At 41.3% G+C, this 22,923-nt stretch overlaps 1 protein-coding gene across 2 annotated transcripts in view; it reads right to left on the bottom strand.

The window, feature by feature from the left end:
• Window positions 1-22,923, bottom strand: part of LOC140199795 (cell surface glycoprotein CD200 receptor 1-B-like) — a 51,947-nt gene that overhangs the window by 4,149 nt on the left and 24,875 nt on the right. For both annotated transcript variants that reach the window (XM_072262286.1, XM_072262287.1), the window contains exons 3-5: window positions 12,694-12,963; window positions 10,550-10,597; window positions 4,427-4,510 (exon numbers count right to left, since the gene is read on the bottom strand). In XM_072262286.1, coding sequence (XP_072118387.1) covers window positions 4,427-4,510; window positions 10,550-10,597; window positions 12,694-12,963 — 402 coding nt within the window. The remainder of the gene's footprint in view (window positions 1-4,426; window positions 4,511-10,549; window positions 10,598-12,693; window positions 12,964-22,923) is intronic.

The following is a 22,923-nucleotide window of genomic DNA, read 5'->3' as shown; positions in this document are numbered from 1 at the left end:
TGAGTAGAGGAACGCTTACAGGACATGTCAGAATCAGGCTGTTTTACAGATTTATGGTTCCTGCAATGCACTGTCAGTGATACTAGTAGAACCGGATGCAGTAGGGGTGTATAAGACTCTTAGACAGGAACTGTCACTGTTGTTTTCTGTGAGTGAGGGGGTCAGGATTGTTATGTGTAGGGGGTTGGTATTTATTATTGTGGTTGTTTTTGCTGCTGGGGAGAGGTGATTTTGGGGTCTGCAAGTTTTGTTTCTTTTCTTTTTCATGCGGGGGGGTAGTTGATGTCTTTTCTTTCACCAACTCACATGGTTTTTCTGTACTTAACTGTTATCTGGAGTAGACAAATATCAGATTTGTATTGTACACGCATACTTCAACAATAAAATTAACCCTTGAACCTTTGGATGTGAGAAAATTGGAGGGTTATGAGCTGTGTGGGAGGAAAGGTTTAGATAGATTGTGGAGTAGGTTTATATTGGTTGCTCAACATTGTGGACCAAAGAGCCCATACTGTGCTCTACTGTTCTCTGTTCTACTATTAAATTAAAGTTAGTTGCATCAGTGTTGCATTTCAAAGTGATTCCTTTAGCAACCATGTATGAAAATCACCTGCACCATGATGGCCTTAAAGTAGAAATTCAGATCAATCTATCTATAAAGGTGCTACATCTATCTTTTACTATTCTGAGTGGACAAGCACTTGGCCTTGAACGTCTCACTTTTCTTTGGCTATTTTATGGAATGTTGTCACCAGCAGATTTAAAGAAAGTTGTCCTCACTATAAAATGAGGGTTTTTATTTAACAATCAGAATCAGAATCAGGTTTATTATCACTGACATATGTCATGAAATCTGGTAACTTAAGCAGCAGCATAATACAGAAGTAAAAGAAAGTAAAAACAAGTAAATAAGCAAATCAATTCCAGTATATGTATTTTGACTAGATTAAAAATAGTGCAAAGACAGAAATAATATATATTAAAAATGTGAGGTGGTGTTCATGGGTTCAATGTCCATTTAGGAATTGGATGGCAGAGGAGAAGAAGCTGTTCCTGAATTGTTGAGTGTGTATCTTCAGGCTTCTGTACCTCCTACCTGATGGTACCAATGAGAAAAGGGCATGCCCTGGGTACTGGAGGTCCTTAATAATAGACGCTGCCTTTCTGAGACACCGCTCCTTGAAGATGTCCTGGGCACTTTGTAGGCTAGTACCCAAAATGGAGCCCCCATACCAGACAGTGATGCAGCCTGTCAGAATGTTCTTCACGGTACATCTATGATGGTATCTATCATTGCTGCTGGTATGCTTTAAATACATTTCATAGGAAGTCAGTGTTTAGTTCATGTCTGTTCTGAAATTTCCATGTCCACATTTAAAAATTCAAACATCATTCTCCTCGGTAAATGACAAGAACATTGATTTTGGCTGAGATAATTCAGTACTGGGGCATTATTACAGAAATCAGTAATTACGGACTGTGAAAATGGAAAACAAGCTCTACTACCTCTGGTTATTGTCATTGTTGTCTGCTGGAAAACTAAAATCCAGGTATCAGTCATAGATAAGATCATCTTGGCTACAGTGCCAAGTTGAGTTAGAATCACCTGCCAACACTCTTTCATTTCAATTCACCCATAAAGAAGTGTTCTCACTGTAAAGCAGCAGTGGACTATTAAATACAACTAATGAAGAGTAAATTATTTATCCATGTAGTAATATAGATCTTATGTGCCACAGACTGAATGTTATACAATGCATACTATGCATTACGTACACTTAGTATGATATCATAATCCACCTCTCTATATGATACACTTCACATGCTAATAGCACAGTTATAACACTCAAAGTGAGCTCACTGTTATCACACAAATAGCACTCTAGATAGTACCTTGACCACACAGTTCATATGATACCTAATGACCAGCTCTTCCCCAGCTCTAGCTCTCCACTTCCCACTCTCATTCCCTCCCTCCACCCTCCCAACCACTCTCCCTCCTTCCCTAACTCCTCATCACCTCCCTCACCCCTCCCCAGTCTCCCCTGCCTCTTCCATGTTCCCCAGACCTACTCCTCCACCTCTCTTCCTCACTCCCCATCTCCGCACCACCACAACCCTTCCACCACTCCCCCTTCTTCCCCCATCCTCTGCCTTTCCCTCTCTCCCCCCCTCTCTCCACCCACTCTCTACCCCCTCTCTCTCTCCTCTCCACTCTCCCCTGGATCTTCTATGTTCCCTGGCCACACTCCTCCACCTCTCCCCCTCACTCCCCATATCCGTACCTCTTCACCCCTGCCCCTCTCTCCTCTCCCATATCTACTCCACTCTCTCCCCATATGCCCCTCTTACCCCCTCTCCCCACCACTCCCACCAACTGTATGCCCCTCTCTCCACACCTCTCCCCATCATTTCCCTGTCTCTCTATGTACCTCTCCCTGTCTCTTTCCTGTTCCCCATGCTCTGCCCATTCCTCCTCTCTCCCCTCCTGCTCCCCCACTCTCCTCACCAATTCCCACTCTCCCCCCTTCCATCTCCCTCTCTCCCTGTCTCCCCACATCCCTCCCGACCCCCGCCACATCCTCTCTACATCCCTCTCCCCTCTCCCAACCTCCTTCTCTCTCCTCTCCCCTCCCCTTCTTCCTGTCCCTCTCTCTTCACTCTCTATCCACTCACATCTCTATCCCATCCCTTCACACACCACTCTCTCCCCCCTTCTCTCTCCTCTCTTTTTCTTGCCCATCTTCCCCCCTTCCTCTTTCTCCCTTCCCTTCTCCCTATCCTCTCCAATCCCCCTCTCTCCTCCCTGCCATCTCCCCTCTGCCCTCCTTTCCTCTCCTCCCCGTTCTCCACTCCCCCCATACTTTTCCCTTCCCCTGTCCCCTCCATCTCCCTCACCTTCTGCTCCCCTCCCTCTCCCCTCCTACTCTCACTCTCCCTAGCTCTCCCCTCCTTCCTTTTTTCCCTCCCCTCGTTCCCGCCTTGTCACCTCCCCCTTCACCAACGTCCCCCCTCACTATCCCCTCTCTGCCCCCTCCCCCAACACCCTCATTCTTCTCTCACCCTTCCTTCATTCTTCACTCACTCTTTCCTCCCACCCCTCTCTTCTCCCTCTCCCTGTCCCACTCTCACTGATCCCTCTCTTCTCCCTTTCCCCTTCTCTTACTGTTTACCCCTTCCCCTCCCTCTTGTTGCCCTCTCCCCTTCCCTCCCTCTTCCCTCCTCTTCCTCACTCCTCCCATCCTCACCATCCCCATTTCCCTACTCCTCTCACTCCTTCTCTTCCCCTACATCTTTCCTTTCTCCCTACATCCTCTCACCCTCTATTCCCAACTCTGCACACCTCTCCCCCTCTATAAATGTATCAAAGATATTACCCGTCAATTTCACAATTCTTCCTTAGAAAGGAAACAGGTTTTAATCAGTTTTATTTGCCTACCAAAATCCCTAGGGTGGTATATATTCTCAAGATTTTGCTGGAAAGGAATAAGATGTTTCATTTTATTCAAAACAGTCCCTCGTCCCAATTTCTTTAACAGTTTAAATACCTTGCTACACCTGAGTAGATAACTAGTATATCATCAGACATTTGATTGAGTCTCTTGAGGGAAGAAGCTGAATGCTTCAATAAGATATTTCCCCAAGTTTTTTACTCTGGATCTCATCTGAAGTGCTTTGTAGAAATAGTTTATTTTTGCTTATTGAAAACAGATGGGATATTTTACTGAACCTACACATTTAAAATGCCTTAATTTCATGGTTCTTGGCATGTAACTTGATCTTCTGTATTCCTGTTTTGCTTTTGACAAGTTTTTCACCTGTGAGCGTGCTTCTGGGCCAAAAATAATATCTATTTTATCTAACGTTTTAATAAATAAAACACAGATGAGTTACTTCGTTCTTTTGAGAAAGTCAATTTAGTTTCAAAAATCTTTTTAGATGCAATAATTGTCATGTCATAACTGTTCACTGATTAGATATAATTCATGAATGCTGCCATTTTGTTGCTTTTAGCAGCTGTTTGTTTGTTGTTCCCATAATTTACTGAGGAACACACGTTGTTTTAAGTGGTTGCTTAACTATGCACCTGAAAATGACTGCACGATGGCAGGAGGCCTCTGATCCTGCTAGATTATTTCATTTTGATTACACGTTGTAATTGCAATGTTGTTAAAAATATCACAGCTTGATTCCATTTAACAACATGATGAATGTGTTCATCACTATGTTTGAAACCTCAGGGGTAAAAATTCACATTTGGTTGCTCACACCAAATGGCGTTGTATCCTGTTATATACGACTCCTTAATATTTGCTCTATAGCAATCAATGGTCTACACTAGGTCAATATTGATTGCCCCTACTGCCACAGAAGATAATCAAACATTTTATGTTTTAATAATTTAAGGAATTACTTTAAAACTTACCCGGTACTGCACTTTTTTTCTTGATAATGCATATCATCAGCAGAAACATCCCAAGTGCGATGGCTGATGCACATATTATTAAAGCTGATGTAAAAGAAGGAGATCTTAGATAAAACTTCTGAAGGCTAGTTGTGGTGGCAATAAACTGAATACAGAATTATAGAGTAGAGTCATGGAAAAGTATAGCACAGAAGTAGGCCCTTCAGCCTATCTAGTGCATGCTGAAACATTTAAGCTATCTAGACCCATCAACCTGCACCCAGAGCATAATCCTCCATATCCCTATCATCTATGTACCCATCCAAACTTTTCTTAAATGTTGAAATTGTGCTTGCATCCTCCACTTGCACTGGCAGCTCATTCCACAGTCTTACGACTCTCCGAGTGAAGAAGTTTTCCATCATATATCCCTTAAACTTTTCACTTTTCTTCCTTAACCCATGACCTCTAGTTGTAGTCCTACGCAACCTGCTTGAATTTACCCTTTTTATGTCCCTCATAATTTTCTATAACACTATCAAATCTTCCCTCAAGCATTTATATTCCAAGGAATGAAGTCCTAACCTATTCCATCATTCCTTATAACTCAGGTCCTCCAATCCTTCAAATACCTCACACTTGTCTGCATTAAGTTCCATCTCCCATTCTTCAGCCCATTTTTCCAGCTGGTCCAGATCATGCGGCAATGTCTGATAGTCTTCTTCACTGTCCACTACACCCCCAACCTTGGTGTCATCTGAAAATTTGCTGATCCAGTTTACCACATTATCATCCAGATCATTGATAGAGATAAAAAACAACAATGGACTCATCACTAATCCCTGTGGCACTCCACTAGTCACAGGTCTCCAGTCAGAGAATCAACCATCCACTACCACTCTCTGACTTCTCCCACAAAGCCAATGTCTAATCCAGTTTACTACCTCATCTTGAATGCCAAGCAACTGAACTTTCTTGACCAATCTCCCATGCAGGAGTTGTCAAAGTCCACGTAGACAACATCCGCTGCCTTGCCTTCATCCACTTTCCTGGTAACTCGCTCAAAAGGCTTTGTAAGATTGGTTAGACATGACCTACCACGCACAAAGCCATGCTGACGATCCCTAATCAGTCCACGCCTATCCAAGTATTTGTAAATGCCATGATATTTTCCCTGACTAGTAATGCTAAGCCTCCCCTTTAATTCCTCCTAAAATTCCATCTTAGATTCCACATGTGTCACATCTAAAACAATGGAACTCTGGGATATTAAGCTGTCAGTCCTGCCCCTCCTGCAACCAAGTTTCACTAATAGCTACAATATTATAATTCCAGGAGCTGATCCATGTACTGAGTTCATCTGCCTTTTCTACCATGCTTCTTGTGTTGAAATATATGCAGCTCAGAACACTAGTCGCACCATGGTCAACCTTTTGATTCCTGACTTTGTCTGAGGTCTTAACAGCAACTGTCTCCACATCCTCTCCACTATCTGTTCTAGCACTCTGGTTCCCATCCCCCTGCAACTCTAGTTTAAACACCACCCCCTACCCTACACTCCCCCACCCCGTGCAGCACCAGAAAACATTCCTGCTAAGATATTAGTCTTCGTCCAGTTTAGTTGCAAACCATCTCTTCTGTATGGGTCTCACCTCCCCTGGAAGAGAGCCCAATGATCCAAATATCCGACACCCTCCCTCCTATAACAACACCTTAGCCACATGTTAAACTGTATAATCTTTCTAATTTTGGCCTCACTGGCATGTGGCACAGGTAGCAATCCTGATATCACAACCCTGGAGGTCCTGCCCTTTAATTTAGTGTCATGGTCCGGTCTGTGAAGTCCATATTCTGGTTCACGGTCCAGTCCGTGGACTCAGGATGCTGGGTCTTCCAGCTGTCCCTTGTTTGGTTGAGTTAATCGTAGGCACCTGATTCCCATCTTGAGGCTTGGAATATAAGTGGCCTTGGGGTCGAATGTGAGCGGCTGGTTTGTCTTGTCAAGATCCCCTGGGAGCAACCTGCCGGTGGAAGGCTAGAGCGGCCACTTGCCATCTTTAGGCCGCGTTAGGAAACCATCCCCTCATGGAGCCTTGCTGCCGGTAGTCGGAGCTGTTTTTGCGGTATGGATTCAGCTGTTTCCCGGGCCAGCTGAGTGGCTGCCAGCCACTCCGAGCTAGGTAGGGATCCGGCTGTTTCCAAAGCCAGCTGAGCTTGCTGGCCGAACTGTGACTCGGAGCAACCCTGATGCAGAGATGGAATTGTCTGTTGTTCTTCGGTGTTTTTCTCTTCTTGTCCTCGCCTCCGTGGGGTCAGTCCAGCCATTCTGCCGTTACCCGACGGATGGTCCTGTCCCACCTTGGTGTGGAGATAAAGTTGAGTCCCGGCTTGTCCAAGTATAAGTCCTGGCTCTATTTTTATGTAACTGTCCAGTCTCGTGTTAGTATCGTGTTAAAGATGAGTCCTGGCTTTTCGAAGGATAAGTCCCGGCTCTATGTTGATGTACAGTCTGTCTCCAAGCTCCAGCCTCCGAGTTATCAGCCTCCACATTCCAAGAGCCCAGCTCCCAGCCTGCAGCCTCAAGACCCAAGACCCCAGCCTGTCTCCAAGCTCAAGCCTCGACCAAGACCCCAGCCTCAAGCCTCCAGACTCGAGAGCCCAGCCCGCAGCCCCAGGCCTCGAGTCTCGAGAGCCCAGCCTGCAGCCCCAGGCCTCGAGTCTCGAGAGCCCAGCCCGCGGCCCCAGGCCTCGAGTCTCGAGAGCCCAGCCTGCAGCCCCAGGCCTCAAGTCTCGAGAGCCCAGCCCGCAGCCCCAGGCCTCTAGACCCCAGCCACGTCCTGTCCTGTAGTCATGTCATGTCCTTGCTTGGTTCTGGAGCCCGAGCCTGAGGCAAGACCCAGGTTCTGGGTCCTTGTCCAGTCTCTGGCTCGGAACCCAAGCCCAGGCTCCTGGTGCACAGTTCCTTATCCGGGTTCCCTGTCTTGTCCATGTCCTAGACCAAGTCAGCATTCTTGTCCCTGCTCCTTGTCTGCATCCTGTCACGTCCCTACTCTAGTCAAGTCCTGTTCCTTGTACTTAAGTGTCTGTGTCTTGCATTTGGGTCCATTCCCAATGCCCCCATTGTGACACTTAGCAGTCGACTCCCTGTACTCATTTTGTAGAACCTCATCACGCTTCCTACTTATGTCATTGCTACCTACCTGGACTATGACCACAACCTCCAGCTGTTCACCCTCCCACTTAAGAAAGCCAAGGACTTGATCTGAGATGTCCCAGACCCTGCCACCCGGGAGTCAACATACCATTCGGGAATCTCGTTCTCGTCCACAGAACCTCATTTCTGTTCCCCTAATTAATGAATCCCCTATCAGCACAGCTTGCTTCTTCTCTCAATTTCCCTTCTGTATCATAGAGCTAGATGCAATGCCAGAGATCTAATTGCTGTGACTTTCCTTTGCTAGATCATCCCCTCCCAAAAGTATCCAAAGTGGAATTCCTATTGTTGAAGTGGGTGGCCACAGAGGTACTCTGTACAGACTGTTTAATTCCTTTCCCCTTCCTGACCGTCACCCAGTCTCCTATGCCCTGCTTCTTGGCTGTAAGTACTTCTATCTTTTAATAAGTTTCACAGTGCTTATTGTCACACCTTGATAAGCAAACAGCATTGTTTTTATGGGAGTAGTTTATTATGAATTATTCTTGTGAAAGTTACCGTGCAATTGGAGTTCCCTGCAGTGGATTTTGTGGGTGGTGGTACAATGACTGTAGTTGAGAAATTAGTTTTTTTAAAAAATTGTAGTTGATTGGTACTAGTTAAGCAGAATGCTTTGTGATGGATGGCATTGAGCTTCTTGAAAGTTATTGGAATTCATGCAAGTGTGGGGTGTTCTATCACATTCCTAGCTTGTGCTTTACAGCCATTTGAAAGGCTTTGAGGTGAGTCACCCACCGCAAGATGCCCAGATTCTGACTTCCTCTTGTCGTCACAGTACTTGTATGGCTGGCCCAGTCAATTGCAACCCTAGGATTTGGCATTAGGAATCCCTTTTAATGTCAAGAGCTGTTGGTTAGGCTCACTTGCTGGAGGTTTGTCATTTACCCACAGTTTGCTGCATTAATATAACTTGCAATTATCAAATATGCCTGACTGCTTCTCAGCCAGTGAATAAAATTGAATGCCCCCAAAAATAGAACAGTACAACATAGGAACAAGTCCTTCAACCCACAATGCCAATTTAAATTATCCCATCTGCTTACACATGGTCTATTATCCCTGCCTGTTCAAGTGTCCGCTTGAGTGCCTCTTAAGCATCTCTGATGTATCTGCTTCCACCACAGCTCTTGACAGTGCATTCCAGGCACTTACCACTCTCTGTATGGGGGTGGGGGGGGGGGGTAATTGTCTTGTAAATCTTTCTTAAGCTTATCTTTAGACTATCATATTTCAAACTGGAACTCACTGGCCACAGACCTCCAATCAGAATAAAATCTTCCACCGACACCTCCTGTCTTCTATAGCAAAGCCAGTTTTAAATCCAGTCTGCCAAGTCTCCATAGATCCCTTGTACCTTAATCTTCCAGATCAGCTTATCATCAGGAACTTTGATGAGTGCTTTACTAAAGTCCATGTAGACACATCTACTACCCTGCTCTTATTAATCATATTTATCACCTCTTCAAAGACATAGTCATGTTTGTAAGTCATGGCCTTCTCCGCCCAAAGCCAAGGTAACTTTCCTTAACAGGTGCAAGTAAATCCTATCCTTATGAATCTTCTCCAGTAATGTCCCTACCACTGATATGAGGCTCACCAGCTATAATTTGTTGGATTATCCCTTGCTCTTATAAAATAAAGCAACAACATTGGCTTCAGCCCTCAGGGACCTCACCTATGGCTAAAGAGAATACAAAGGTTTAAGAGACTGCAGAGCAGGAATCTGAAGCCACTAACAGTGTTCTGAAGGATCTCAGTGGATCATACAACATCTGTCGAGGAAAGAATTTGTCACTGTTTCAGGACTGATTCAGGGTTTCAGCCTGAATCAACAGCAATTTCTTTCGTCATCCAGCATATTGTTTATAGATCTCTTCAGGCCCTGGGGATGTATCCACCTTAATGATCATCGAGAGACTCAACATTGTCTCCTCCTTGATATCAACAAGCTTTAAAATATAAACATACCCTCCCTCATCTCACTTTCTTCTATGCCCTTCTTGGTCAATATTGATGCAAAGTACTCATTTAATACATCATCTACTCCCTCTGGTTGAAGGCAAAAATACCCCCTTGTGTCCTTTAGTTAAGGTAGGAAGGTCATTAATGGTTAGGTCAAGGGCATTGCCCTGAAGCTGTCTTGTCTTGTGTCTGGGATGATTTATGTCCAACACCTCATCCATCTATCTCTGTGCAAGATGTGACTCCCACTACTGGAATATTTTCCCTTTGATGCCATTAAATTCAGTTTTACAAGGATCAAACGCTGTCTTGCTATTAATGTGCAGTCTTTCTCATCTCACCTCTACATTTTAACTCTCATGATTGCAATGAAATCTGGAGTCAAATGGTCAAGGTCAAACCGAGACAGAGAATCAGCGAGTAGATTGTTTGTGAATAAATATCACTTGATCACACTTTCACTTGATTTTCCTAATAACTGAGAACAGAGTGATTTGGTGATAATGAGATGGGTTGCTTTGTCTTGTTTTTTTGTGACCAAAACATCTGCACAGTTTTTCATATTTCCAGGTTGATGCCAATATTTATGCAGGAACGGCTTGACAAGAATATCGTTAGTACTGGGGGGCATGTCTTCAGCATTACAGCTGGGATTTTGTTCAGTCCCGAGCCTTTGCTGTATCCCTTGCTCTCAGCCATTTCTTGACATCATGCAGAGTGACTCAATTGATTCCTATTTGGTACTTTGCAAGAAGATTATCAGTAAAATGAAAATGAGAGAACACAATCCTGTACATTGTTTAACATGCTAGATCTCCCCTGTTTCAGATTTAGTAATTTTAAGTTAGTTACTGAAATGGTTCTGACAAGGAACTCATTCTAGAATTCAACAGTTGGGCTTACATAAACTCACATTAAAAATGGGTGTGCTTGTATCTGTTGTAAACATATTCTTATATATGACTTACTGTAAATTAATTGTAGAGAAATCGACCTGGTCTTGTCTGTACTCATACCTGTTCAAAAGGTATAAAACATAAAAAACAATTATGCATGGAGTTATTAGGTATCCTATGGAGCACATGTTTCAAGGACTGTCTGAAAATGTTGGGAAAGATAACTGAAAATATTAAAAAAGGAAAACATTCTGCAACAAAATAATACTGATTCCTATTTTAACAAAGGTAAAACTATTATTTTGGAAAAGGAACTTATACAGCTTGAGAGAAAAAAAAAACGTGCATTTATACTGTTTTTCATAATCTGAGAACAGATCACTTTATAGGCAGTGAAGTAGTTCTGAAGGTTGTCCTTGTTGTAATATAGGAAAATAGCTTTCAAGTTTAACATAAGTTCACACACAATAATGTAACAAATGGCCAGATAACCCATTTCTGGGCAATGATTTTAGAGAAATAAATATTGGTCAGAATACCAGGAAAATCTGTAAATTATTTGACAATATACTTCATAATTTTCAATCTCTTCGAAAGGTGAATTTGGGTTTGTGTTTAATGCATAAATTTTCACTATGTAGTACTTCCTCAGGACTGCACTGAAGTATCACCCTATATCTTGTGCTTCCTTTTCTGGAGTGAACTTGAGTCTGCACTCAGTTGACTCAGAGATACCAATGCTGCCATTGAACAGTGGAATACATTGGTAATATTCATTTAGTCGCAGTTAATCATGTACATTTACAAATTCATCACCAAAATAACATCCAAAACACTAAACAGAAAAAAAACTTTGTAAATGTACGTGGAAGAAATACATCAGACCAACAGAGTAACTTTATTCTTTAGGTAAGTACATTATATAAACAGTACTAAAATTCATTGTGGATAATATTAATCTTGTAATTCAATTCTCCCTCCAAAATTGCTGTGTTAGGAAACTATTTAGGTGATGGATAAAGGCACCCTGGTAGCTGTTTACACACTATGACCCGATGTGCAGAAGATTGTAGTTGATCAGGGTATTTTGTGAATGGAGTTATTATCAGGTTTCAAATTAAAAGCAGTTGGGTGGTTTTCTGGCTGGCTGGTGGTGCAGTAGCATCAGCGCCGGACTTCGGAGCGAAGGCTCCCAAGTTCAAATCCAAGTCGGGCCACCCCCCGAGCATGCTTTCCATCCGTGCCAGGTTGAGCGTCAAGCTAGACGCTTGGCCTCGTAAAAAACAAGGGTCAAGTCAGGAACGTTCATATCGTGACCCTGTTAATCCGGAAGGAGACCAATCCTGACACCATGCGCCAGACAAGAATGGCTGACTCTCTGGTGCGACACATTAATAGGAGGAGGTGGTTTTCTTAGCTCAACAGTCCAGGGAATTGAGCAAGCTTTTAGATGCAAATGACTCTGTCCAGGTGCTTTTTATGGTACACGTCTTATGGCATCTAAGGCAACAGGGAATGATAATTTGTCACCTGGGGAATGCAAACTCTTACTGAATGATTTTGAATAAATCCACTTGTGACTGACTGGAGAGGTGTATTATGAATTCAGGGCTGCAGTGATGTCAGCTGATAATGGTAATTGACCATGTGAAATTCATGGGAAAACTTTTTCATAAATATAATATAGATAGACAATGGTTTACTTCACATAGCATACAGTACCAAAACAGAATTCCATACAAATTATCACAGTGTGAGTTGTGAACTTGATTGGTTAAAAAACTAGTGGAGTGGAACTACACCGATGTTAAAGAGAAATAGATAACCACTGCCAAAAGGTCTCGGCCCAAAATATTGAATGTACTTTTTTTTATATAGATGCTGCCTGGCCTGCTGAATTCCACCAGCATTTTGTGTGTGTGTTGCTTGGATTTCCAGCATCTGCAGATTTTCTCCTGTTTGTGATTTGATCACTGCAGAAATCTATTGCTTGAATGTTTAACTATTATTCATCTCATAATGCATTTACATTAGTGAGCCCCCAAAGAAGACGTTTATTATTTTCCAAATAGCTGTAGATTGCTTTATAGCCTCTTAAATTTATATCTTATTATCTGTAGAAAATCTGTTATCTATGTTATAAGAATACATAATGCAGGGCAAATGATTTTAATTTTCACAAGCTAAAGTGTAAGATAAGATTAAAAATAACGTACCGATAGAGATGGTGTGGTTCTGCATTTCATTAAATGCTGGGTGTTTTACGAAGCAGATTTGTTCTTCCTCAGTGATATTGATAGCTGTAATGAGCTGGCTTTCCACAGTCACAATGCCATTATCATTATCAATCAAAATCTCTGTGGAATTTCCAAGAATATTCTCTTTCCAGGCAATAGTTGCTGCTGGTTTACCTTTTGAAGCAATGCATTTCAACTTCTTGTGGCCATTTGGTAAGATTGTGACGTTCACCATGACAACTGGTGGGACTGTAAGGAGAGGATTGTTTAGAATTATGATCTATGTCTAGCAAATGTACATCTGTTACTGAACACTACTGAGCTTTGGTTTGTTTTCTTAATTTGGATGGTTCTGAAAAAAAAACATTCTAGTGAATTCCAAGCTAGCTTCGACTTCACTATGAAGAAGTCTATCTGAAATGGAAGAAGAATTTGAAATGAAATTCAGAAAATGACTGGAAAGTGAAGTTCATTAAACCTTAATATTTTCCAAAAGTAATGAGAAAAAGCAGGCCTGTGCAGGTAAACAATTCACTGATTCCTACCGTTAAAAAAACACTTTGAAGACCCTGCTTGGTAACTCATTTCTAGATATGAAATGAATATTTCCTGCCTTGTTTAATTCTGTGCAAAACTCTTACTTTTATCTTAATTATTGCAAAGTGGTATCATGAAAGACTCAGTGTTTCTCAGAATCCATATCTTTCCAAGTTGAGATTTCCTGGGAAAACAACATACTGGATCCATGTTCTATGGGTCACAAGTTGAATTAACCCCAAGGCTGAACTAACATTTTGCAACCCCATGGCTCCCAGTTTCTTGGAGCCATTGACAAGGTGCAACAAGCCTCAGCCAGTACAGATTGAAGCCCTGCCCTAGGACTACCCCAGTGGCCTTCTGACAGCCAATGCTATCAAGGGATTATTTCTAAATGACCAGAGCTATTTATAAAGGTTGACATAAAAAGAATTCATAACAAAAGTAACATTTTCACTTAAAATAATTAATATAAATAGATTAAACACATTTAGCCTCATTAACACTTTTAATGAAGGCCCACAGTCCTATTCATAGATGCATGAACCATAGCTGCTGTAAAGTTGAGTCAGATATAGCAGATATCTAGGTCCTCAGCTCAAGTCTTTATTGAAATCCTTAGGACTATATGGACCAACCAGCTATAGCTGAAAATGAGGGCTCTTCTGCCACAAGGGTCATTGAGACTGAATGGAAAGGCAGTTTCATAGAAACATAGAAAACCTACAGCACAATATAGGCCCTTCGGCCCATAATGCTGTGCTGAACATGTACATACTTTAGAAATTGTCTAGGGTTACCCATAGCCATCTATTTTTCTAAGCTCCATGTACCTATCCAGGAGTCTCCAGCAGCCCATTCCATGCACTCACCACCCTCAGCATAAAAAACTTAACCCTGACATCTCCCTCTGTACCTACTTCCAAGCACCTTAAAACTGTGCCCTCTCGTGTTAGCCATTTCAGCCCTGGGGAAAAAGCCTTTGACTATCTACACGATCATTGCCTCTTATCAGGTCACCTCATCCTCCGTCGCTCCAAGGAGAAAAGGCCAAGTTCACTCAACCTATTCTTATTGGTTGTGCTCCCCAATCCAGGCAGCATCCATGTAAATCTCCTCTGCACCCTTTCTATAGTTTCCACATCCTTTCTGTGGTGAGGTGACCAGAACTGAGCACAGTACTCCAAGTGGGGTCTGACCAGGGTCCTATATAGCTGTAACATTACCTCTTGAAACTTAAACTCAATCCCATGGTTGATGAAGGTCAATGCACCATTTGCCTTCTTAACCACAGAGTCAACCTGTGCAGCAGCTTTGAGTGACCTATGGACTCGGACCCCAAGATCCCTCTGATCCTCCACACTGCCAAGAGTCTTACCATCAATACTATATTCTGCCATCATATTTGACCTACCAAAATGAGCCACCTTACACTTATCTGGGTTGAGCTCCATCTGCCACTTCTCAGCCCAGATTTGTATCCTATCAATGCCCTGTTGTAACCTCTGACAGCCTTCCACACTATCCACAACACCCCGAACCTTTGTGTCATCAGCAAATTTACTAACCCATCCCTCCACTTCTTCATCCAGGTCATTTATAAAAATTCCAAAGAGACGGGTCCCAGAACAGATCCCTGAGGCACACCACTGGTCACTGACCTCCATGCAGAATATGACCCGTCTACAACCATTCTTTGCCTCCTGTGAGCGAGCCAATTCTGGATCCTCAAAGAAAGGTCCCCTTGGATTCCGTGCCTCCTTGCTTTCTCAATAAGCCTTGCATGGGTACCTTACCAAATGCCTTGCTGAAATCCTTGAATGTAAAGCATGTGATGTGAACTTTGCGGACCTCTTGGAAGTTGGTCTTAAGCGTTCTATTGCCTCACTAGCTAGCTGGAATAAAGTATTTTCTGTTTTCTCTCTTATTATCTGGGCCTTAACAAGTACAAAGTGTATTCTGGTCAGAAAGTAAGACAATACAGAAAAATATTCAGTGAGTATACTAAAGTTCTCCCCCCATTACTAACAAATCCTTGGAAATTTCAGTTAAAAATACAGATCAAAGTTCAACATTACGAACTTAGATGATATTTTGTGTTTCAGTTTGGATCAAAAAACTACAAGTGAAGGCTTTAATATTCAAGATATTTCAAACTATAATTTGCTTTTTAGTTTGTACTATTTAAATAATTGAACTCAGATAAAAACAGAAATACCCAAAATATTCCAAGAAAACCTTATTTCTTATTCAGTACTTTTTTCAGGAACTGAGCATTACTAACTAGGCCATCATTTACTGTTCATCCTCAATTACCCATCCCTAATTGCCCTTAAGTTGTTTGGGTTTCTGGCTTATTTCAGACAGCATTTCAGAGCTGACCACATTATTGAGGGTGGGGCACCAACTGGTCAAGAATGTTAGGTTTCCTCCATGAAGGACAACAGTACTTACAACAATCCAGATGCTTTATGAAAATCATTAACCATGACTAGCCTTTGCTTTAAATTCCATATCAATCACTGAATTTAAATTCTACTGCTGCCTTGGTGGGATTGAATAGACTGTCCAGATTGTTAGTCACCCAGACTTCTGAGGTGATTGCTTATGCCACACATATTGTGAACTGATTTATGGTCAGCTATTGTCAGAGCAACAGAAATACAAAACAGCTAATTTAAGAAGTATTAAATTCAAGCTTCTGTATTTAAGGCACTGTTGTTTCTGAAAAGGCTCGGTGGTATTTCTTAAAATTATACTGAAGCTTGTGCTGAAATGTAGGCCGATCTTATAACACTCAAGCCTGACAGTTTCAAGCAAACTGCCGCAATATTGGCTTGGTTTTGCAATATGCTTTAATGGTGTCCAACATACTCGTAGAATCCATCAGTTTCATCACCTCTCATTTAGCTGATAGAAACAGATAGAAAATATAGCATTGTCAATTGTCTTTGTTTTTGAATCATGATGCCAGTCTTTTAATTCATGTTGACACTTCTATTCATAACCACAAGTTTTGCCTAAAGAAACAAGTGGAAAATCATGACTTTTGAGTGAAGGTAGAAGCCCTGAATGTCCACTCAACAAGTCATCAATCTCAGGATTGAACTCTGCTGGAAACAGATCTAGCAAAGGGCTATAGGGTTTCAAAGACTTCCTAGTATTCAGGTTGGGAAATTTATCTGTTGAAAGTTATACTCAGAACAAGTCTGGCAGACACACAGATTTCGATCTGAAGAAACAGCTACAGAAGGAAACGTTACCTTCTCTATAATTTCATTTTTAATCAGATACAGTGAATTTCTTAACTGTTTTCTCATGTGTCTTTTATTCTTTGATAATTTTTGACTTACTAATTACAAAAATGGTTCTTTTTCTTTTTTTAAATTCAATAGCTTTAGCAGTTGTTGAATGTGAATGCCATAGACATTCTCAAGAAATCAAACTCTTTGACAACTTTAACAGCCAGTAAGCCTGGAATAGAGGCTGAACCAGATCCCAAAATACTTATCAGAGCAGGGCTTGCTATCTGGGATCAGAAAGGTCCTTTTATGCATACGGCTTTATTGATCAGATAGCTGTCAGATTTTGAATAGAAATTTGCGCTGGGGTTCAGGGGCAGGATTCAGCCAGTTAAGCCTGAGCTCAGTGTTTAGTAATGTATCCAGACTAACCTTCGGAAGAGTAAAATCTTGATGAAGTAATGGGTGGAAGAAAAGTGTAGGACGAGGTAAAAGAATTGCAGAAGAATTTTGAGACATTGAATTTCCTGCTTCCACACCATGGTTTTCTTCTGCTATAGCATGTGTTCTATTTTGCTTATAAGTGTCTTATATTCTACTTTTCAAAAAAGAGATGCTTTCTTGTTGCGGTACTTTAAAAATATTTTTATTGTTATTTTTATGCAGTGCACTGTACTGCTGCTGCAAAACAAGAAATTTCACAATTATTATCAGTGATAATAAATCTGATTCTGATTCTAGATTGGGTCATTGCTGGAAAATTACTTCCTTTAAATAAGGAGACATTTCTAAAATACAATACCTTACTAAATTTCAACATCCTTTCATGTACACACTTTTCCCACAGTTAACTTTAAAAAGGTTACCTACTCCTTAGTTTCTTAATCATCAACAGCCCTTATCAGTAAAATGGAATCATTTTTATCTGCAAATTACATCGCTGTTAAATTTAGATATGAAATTACATCTATTTTCCCCTGACAATTTTAATGAGTGCCAGAAGGCTGAAGTCCATTTTCGGTGCTAATTTGGATTCTCATGAATCAATATTGAAGTCTGCAGTGTAGATACTACTGATCTGGAATTAGTAACCGCCAAGCAGAGCTAAATTTTTCAAAGTGGTTGGGAGCTAAATTTGATAGCTTTTGAGAAATGGTGCAAAGGCCACGACAAATGATTAACCAGGACTTATTGATTGCAATGCTGGCTCCATGTCAACTCAGCAGTGCCTGCTTATTACAATGAATTCAGCATACAAGCCAGTGCCAACTGAACTGATCCATGGGTGGAAGCTGCTAGGAATCATTAGCACTCTGAATAACCTAAGCGTTTACGTACATATATCTCAGAAAATTAATGTATGGGTCACTTCATTTCATGGATTGCCAGTGGAAGTTATGCTCCGTCAGAGTAAGCATTGAGCTCAAGGTCATCTTTCTGCCTTTCTGGTGTGCAATGGTGGTAATCCACTGCATCTTCAGGATTATTAGTAGTAACAGGGATATAAGACTGGTCAGTGGAAGTTGAATAACAGCTCCTTCCAGGAGATCCTATCAGCCAAGAACCTTCTGAAAGCTCAGGACTATAGACCATAAGACCATAAGGCATATGAGTATAATTAGTCCATTTGGTCCATTGAGCATGCTCCATGATGAGTATTTGTGAGAGTAAGAGTTCGGCATGGACTAGAAGGGCCGAGATGGCCTGTTTCCGTGTTGTAATTGTTATATGGTTATATGGTTATATGATTCAATAATGGCTGAGTTATTATCCGTCTCAACCCCATTCTCCTATCTGCTTCCCATAATCTTTGATGCCCTTACTAATCAAGCACCTATCAACCTCCACTTTAAATATACCCAACAACTTAGCCTCCACAGCCACCTATGGCAATGAATTCCATAGATTTACCACACTGGGACTAAAGAAATTCATCCTAATCTCTGTTCTAAAGGGACATCCTTGTATTCTGAGGCCATGTCCATCTATTCCGAGATGCCCCCCCCCCCCCCCCGGTAGGAAACATCTTCTGCAAGTCTATTCTATCTATGTCATTTAATATTTACTGGTTTCAATAAGATTCCTCTCATTCTTCTAAACTCCAGCAAGTACATATCCAAAGTCATCAAATGTTCCTCATACCTTAACATTTTCATTCCTGGGATTATTCTTGTGAACCCCTTGTGGACACTCTTGAATGCCAACATATTCTTTCTTAGTAGAAAGTAGAGACTTGTAGAGAAATTGCAGGAATGGACTCACTTGGAGCTTTATGGGAGCTGCCATTAAGTTTCTCAAGAGATGGTTGGTCTCTAGGCTCCTTAGGCAATATTAATGAATCTAGCTGAGAAAGACTAATGTTTGTTTGCAAAAGCTGGTCATTATGAGGATGAAATGAGTGGAAATAGCATTGTGGAGGAGGAGCAAAAATTAAAGCCAAGGGTGAAAGAATGAATTGCAGAAACTTGTAAAGGGAGGTAAAAGTTTGGAACACTCCTCTGGGTCAGTTGTTAATTTTAAACCAAAGTTTAATAGATATAAGCTATTAGAAGCTGCTAATTAATATAAAGAAAGAACTGTTACATGCAGTTAATTCACCGATTAGATATACCATTGAATATTAGCCCAAGAGGCTAAATGGCCTGATGTTCCTAATTATGCTGTGTGACATTAAAACCAAATGCATTCACTGTGCTGTCTACAACAGAGATGCCAACATTACAATTCGTTTAAAGATTTGGGACAAAACATTTTCTGAGCAAATGTTGGCACAGTTGCACTTTGTGATTGCATATCTATGCATGTTGCCAGTATTTTCTTTTTAGTGCATATATTTCCCATATGTTGATCTCACATTATTAAGCATGGAGAATGTTTCAATTTGTGTTGCCAGGTTGTTAAATTTTCAGTGGAAATTTGTTCTTTAAAATTTGACAAGCAGTGTTGCACAGTGGTATCATAAAATTTACTCGTCTTTTTATTGAAATTAAAGAACAGGCAATCTGCCATGTTCTATATAGAGAAAATGATTGGCTGCACTGCCTCCCAGCAGAACTTCAGACTCAGTCAGAAATCTGAAAACTTATCATCATCTTTTTCTTAGCACAAAAATGTCAGTTAATATTATAAGGATAAGTGAAAATACATTCATACAGATTGTAAATGAAATGTAAGAACAAAATAGACCAAGATGATTCAGCAGAGGAAAAACAAAATTATGTAACAAGGCAGGTAGACAGACATTCCACCTCTCCCGGAAGTTTCGGGAGTCTCCAGCATATTAATAGTGGCTCCCTGATGCCTGCAAGTTATATACAATGTCCCGGAAATCAATTTTTTTGAGAGAAAGCGAGAGAGAGAGAGAGAGAGCGAGCGTCCGCACTATGGCAGAGTGTTCCAAAAAAAGAAATTATAGAACGTACGTCACCACAGAATACGCTAAAGTGTACCCCTGCCTAATAGGGGTCAAAAATAATGGCAGTGTTGCTCGCTGCACTGTTTGCAACAGTGACTTTTCTATTGCCCATGGTGGATTAAGACTGTAAAAGACATGCTGAGGTGAGTTTAACAGGTGTCATTCGTTCATTAGCGTAGCTAACGTTATTTAAACTAGCTGGCTAGCTGCTATGGAGCTACTCTATTGCAGACATCCCACCTCTCCCGGAAGTTCCGGGAGTCTCCCGCAAATTGATGGTGCTACCTCCCTGAAATGAGTTTTTGCAGGGTGGGATGTCTGCAGGTAGAAGGAGATTTGAATTTTCTGTTAGGATACACACTATGAATAAATTGTTGTGCAAGAGCCACATGACCACAATATTGCTTTGTTGAACTTCTACAGCAATTCTGGAACTCAGATACTTGATTTTTATCAATCACAAACATTTAATTTTAAGGGAGGTATAAATCCACTGACAAGATCCAGAAACTGTTTTATCTGTTTTATATAATAGTAACCAGCTTTCATAAAAGACAGCCTACTGACTTCCCTTGCCATTTAACAGAATTACCATCCCTGAATATACTGAGGATCAACATTGACCAGAACCTTAACTGGACAAAAGGACAATGGCTACAAGTGCAAGCCATGGACTGTGTCTTCCACTACAAGTGCCTAATGTTCCAATTTCCCTAGCTTCTCAAAGATCTATATCACTTACTCTCAATTCAACAGTATAATATAATACTCCGCTCCAGTTTGAATGAGTGAAAACCTAGCAAAATTCAGAAGTCTGACAACATCCAGGATGAAACAGCCCCCATATGAATTTGCACCACATCTGGCACCTTAAATATCTGCTCCTTTACTACAAACCTAGAAGCCCAAGGATAACAACTACATAATATCATACTGAGAAGTGTACCATCAACTTCTCATCTTCATTGGGTTAAAAGTCTTAAAATGTCCGACCTAATGATATTGGCAGTATTTTCAATGGAGGGATGCACCAGTTAAGGAAACAACTCACCATCACCCATTCAAGGTTAATGGGAACGAACAGTAAATGTAAGATGTTCCAATAACTACGTGGCATATGAAAATTAATGAAAGGTCCCTCATGGGAGGTTAGTTAGGAAAATTCATTTGCTAGGTATACATGGAGAGGTGGTAAATTGGATTAGACATTGGCTCAATGGAAGAAGCCAAAGAGTGGTAGTAGAGAATTGCTTCTCCAAGTGGAGGCCTGTGACTAGTGGTGTGCCACAGAGATCAGTGCTGGGTCCATTGTTATTTGTCATCTATATCAATGATCTGGATGATAATGTGGTAAATTGGATCAGCAAATTTGCTGATGATACAAAGATTGGTGGTGTAGTAGACAGTGAGGAAGGTTTCCAGAGCCTGCAGAGGGACTTGGACCAGCTGGAAAAATGGGCTGAAAAATGGCAGATGGAGTTTAATACAGACAAGTGTGAGGTATTGTGCATTGGAAGGACAAACCAAGGTAGAAAATACAGGGTTAATGGTAAGGCACTGAGGAGTGCAGTGGAACAGAGGGATCTGGGAATACAGATACAAAATTCCCTAAAAGTGGCATCACAGGTAGATAGGGTCGTAAAGAGAGCTTCTGGTACATTGGCCTTTATTAAGCAAAGTATTGAGTATAAGAGCTGGAATGTTATGATGAGGTTGTATAAGGCATCGGTGAGGCCGAATCTGGAGTATTGTGTTCAGTTTTGGTCACCAAATTACAGGAAGGATATAAATAAGGTTGAAAGAGTGCAGAGAAAGTTTACAAGGATGTTGCCGGGACTTGAGAAACTCAGTTACAGAGAAAGGTTGAATAGGTTAGGACTTTATTCCCTGGAGCGTAGAAGAATGAGGGGAGATTTGATAGAGGCATATAAAATTATGATGGGTATAGATAGAGTGAATGCAAGCAGGCTTTTTCCACTGAGGCAAGGGGAGAAAAAAACCAGAGGACATGTGTTAAGGGTGAGGGGGGAAAAGTTTAAAGGGAACATTAGGGGGGGCTTCTTCACACGGAGAGTGGTGGGAGTATGGAATGAGCTGCCAGACGAGGTGGTAAATGCAGGTTCTTCTTTTAACATTTAAGAATAAATTGGATAGATACATGGATGGCAGGTGTATGGAGGGATATGGTCCGTGTGCAGGTCAGTGGGACTAGGCAGAAAATGGTTCGGCACAGCCAAGAAGGGCCAAGAGGCCTGTTTCTGTGCTGTAGTTTTTTCTATGGAAAGGTTGTGAATTGCTCTAGGAACGAGCTGGGCAGGGATAACAGTTGAGGTAGGAGTTTGGAGTATAAAAGAAGCATTTTGCATTCTTGTAGCATCTGTAATTTGAAAGTTCCAAGGAGCTTAAAACATCATCATAAAGGTTAGTCAAGGCAAAAGTGAAATCAGAACATTCATGCTTACAAAAATATTAATAAAGAACAAAGATGGGGAGAAAGAGAATGGAGCAGTTTTAATCTCAGCACTAAACGGTATACAGGAAGGTGAAAATACCAGACTGGAGTTAATTAATAGATTGAAACCAAGGAAATCAATTGGACCGGGACGGCCAACCTTTTACATTCCATGTGTCAATTTTTTCACGCACGAGTTCAGATGAGAGGAGTCAGACAAGGTTGTGTCTTTTCGCCAGACTTATTCAACCTGTATATTGAAAATATCCTGAGAAGTATCAAAGACATCAAAGGATTCACAATTGGAGGCCGTAATATAAATAGCATCAGATATGCAGATGACATCGTACTAATAGCTGACTCAGAAACAAAACTTCAAGAACAACTCACTATAGTGGCAGCAGAAAGTAATCGCAGAGGCCTCTCAATCAACACCAAGAAGACAGAAAGCATGGTCACCTCCAGAAAGATAAACCTCCCACAATGTGTGATCAAGATCGGAAATACAAACATCAAACAAGTCAACAATTTCAAATATCTTGGCAGCCTAATAACAAGTAATG

Source organism: Mobula birostris, chromosome 6 (genome assembly GCF_030028105.1).
Source record: "Mobula birostris isolate sMobBir1 chromosome 6, sMobBir1.hap1, whole genome shotgun sequence".
In the NCBI taxonomy this organism is placed as follows: domain Eukaryota; kingdom Metazoa; phylum Chordata; class Chondrichthyes; order Myliobatiformes; family Myliobatidae; genus Mobula; species Mobula birostris.
This window is presented reverse-complemented; position numbering and strand designations above follow the sequence as displayed.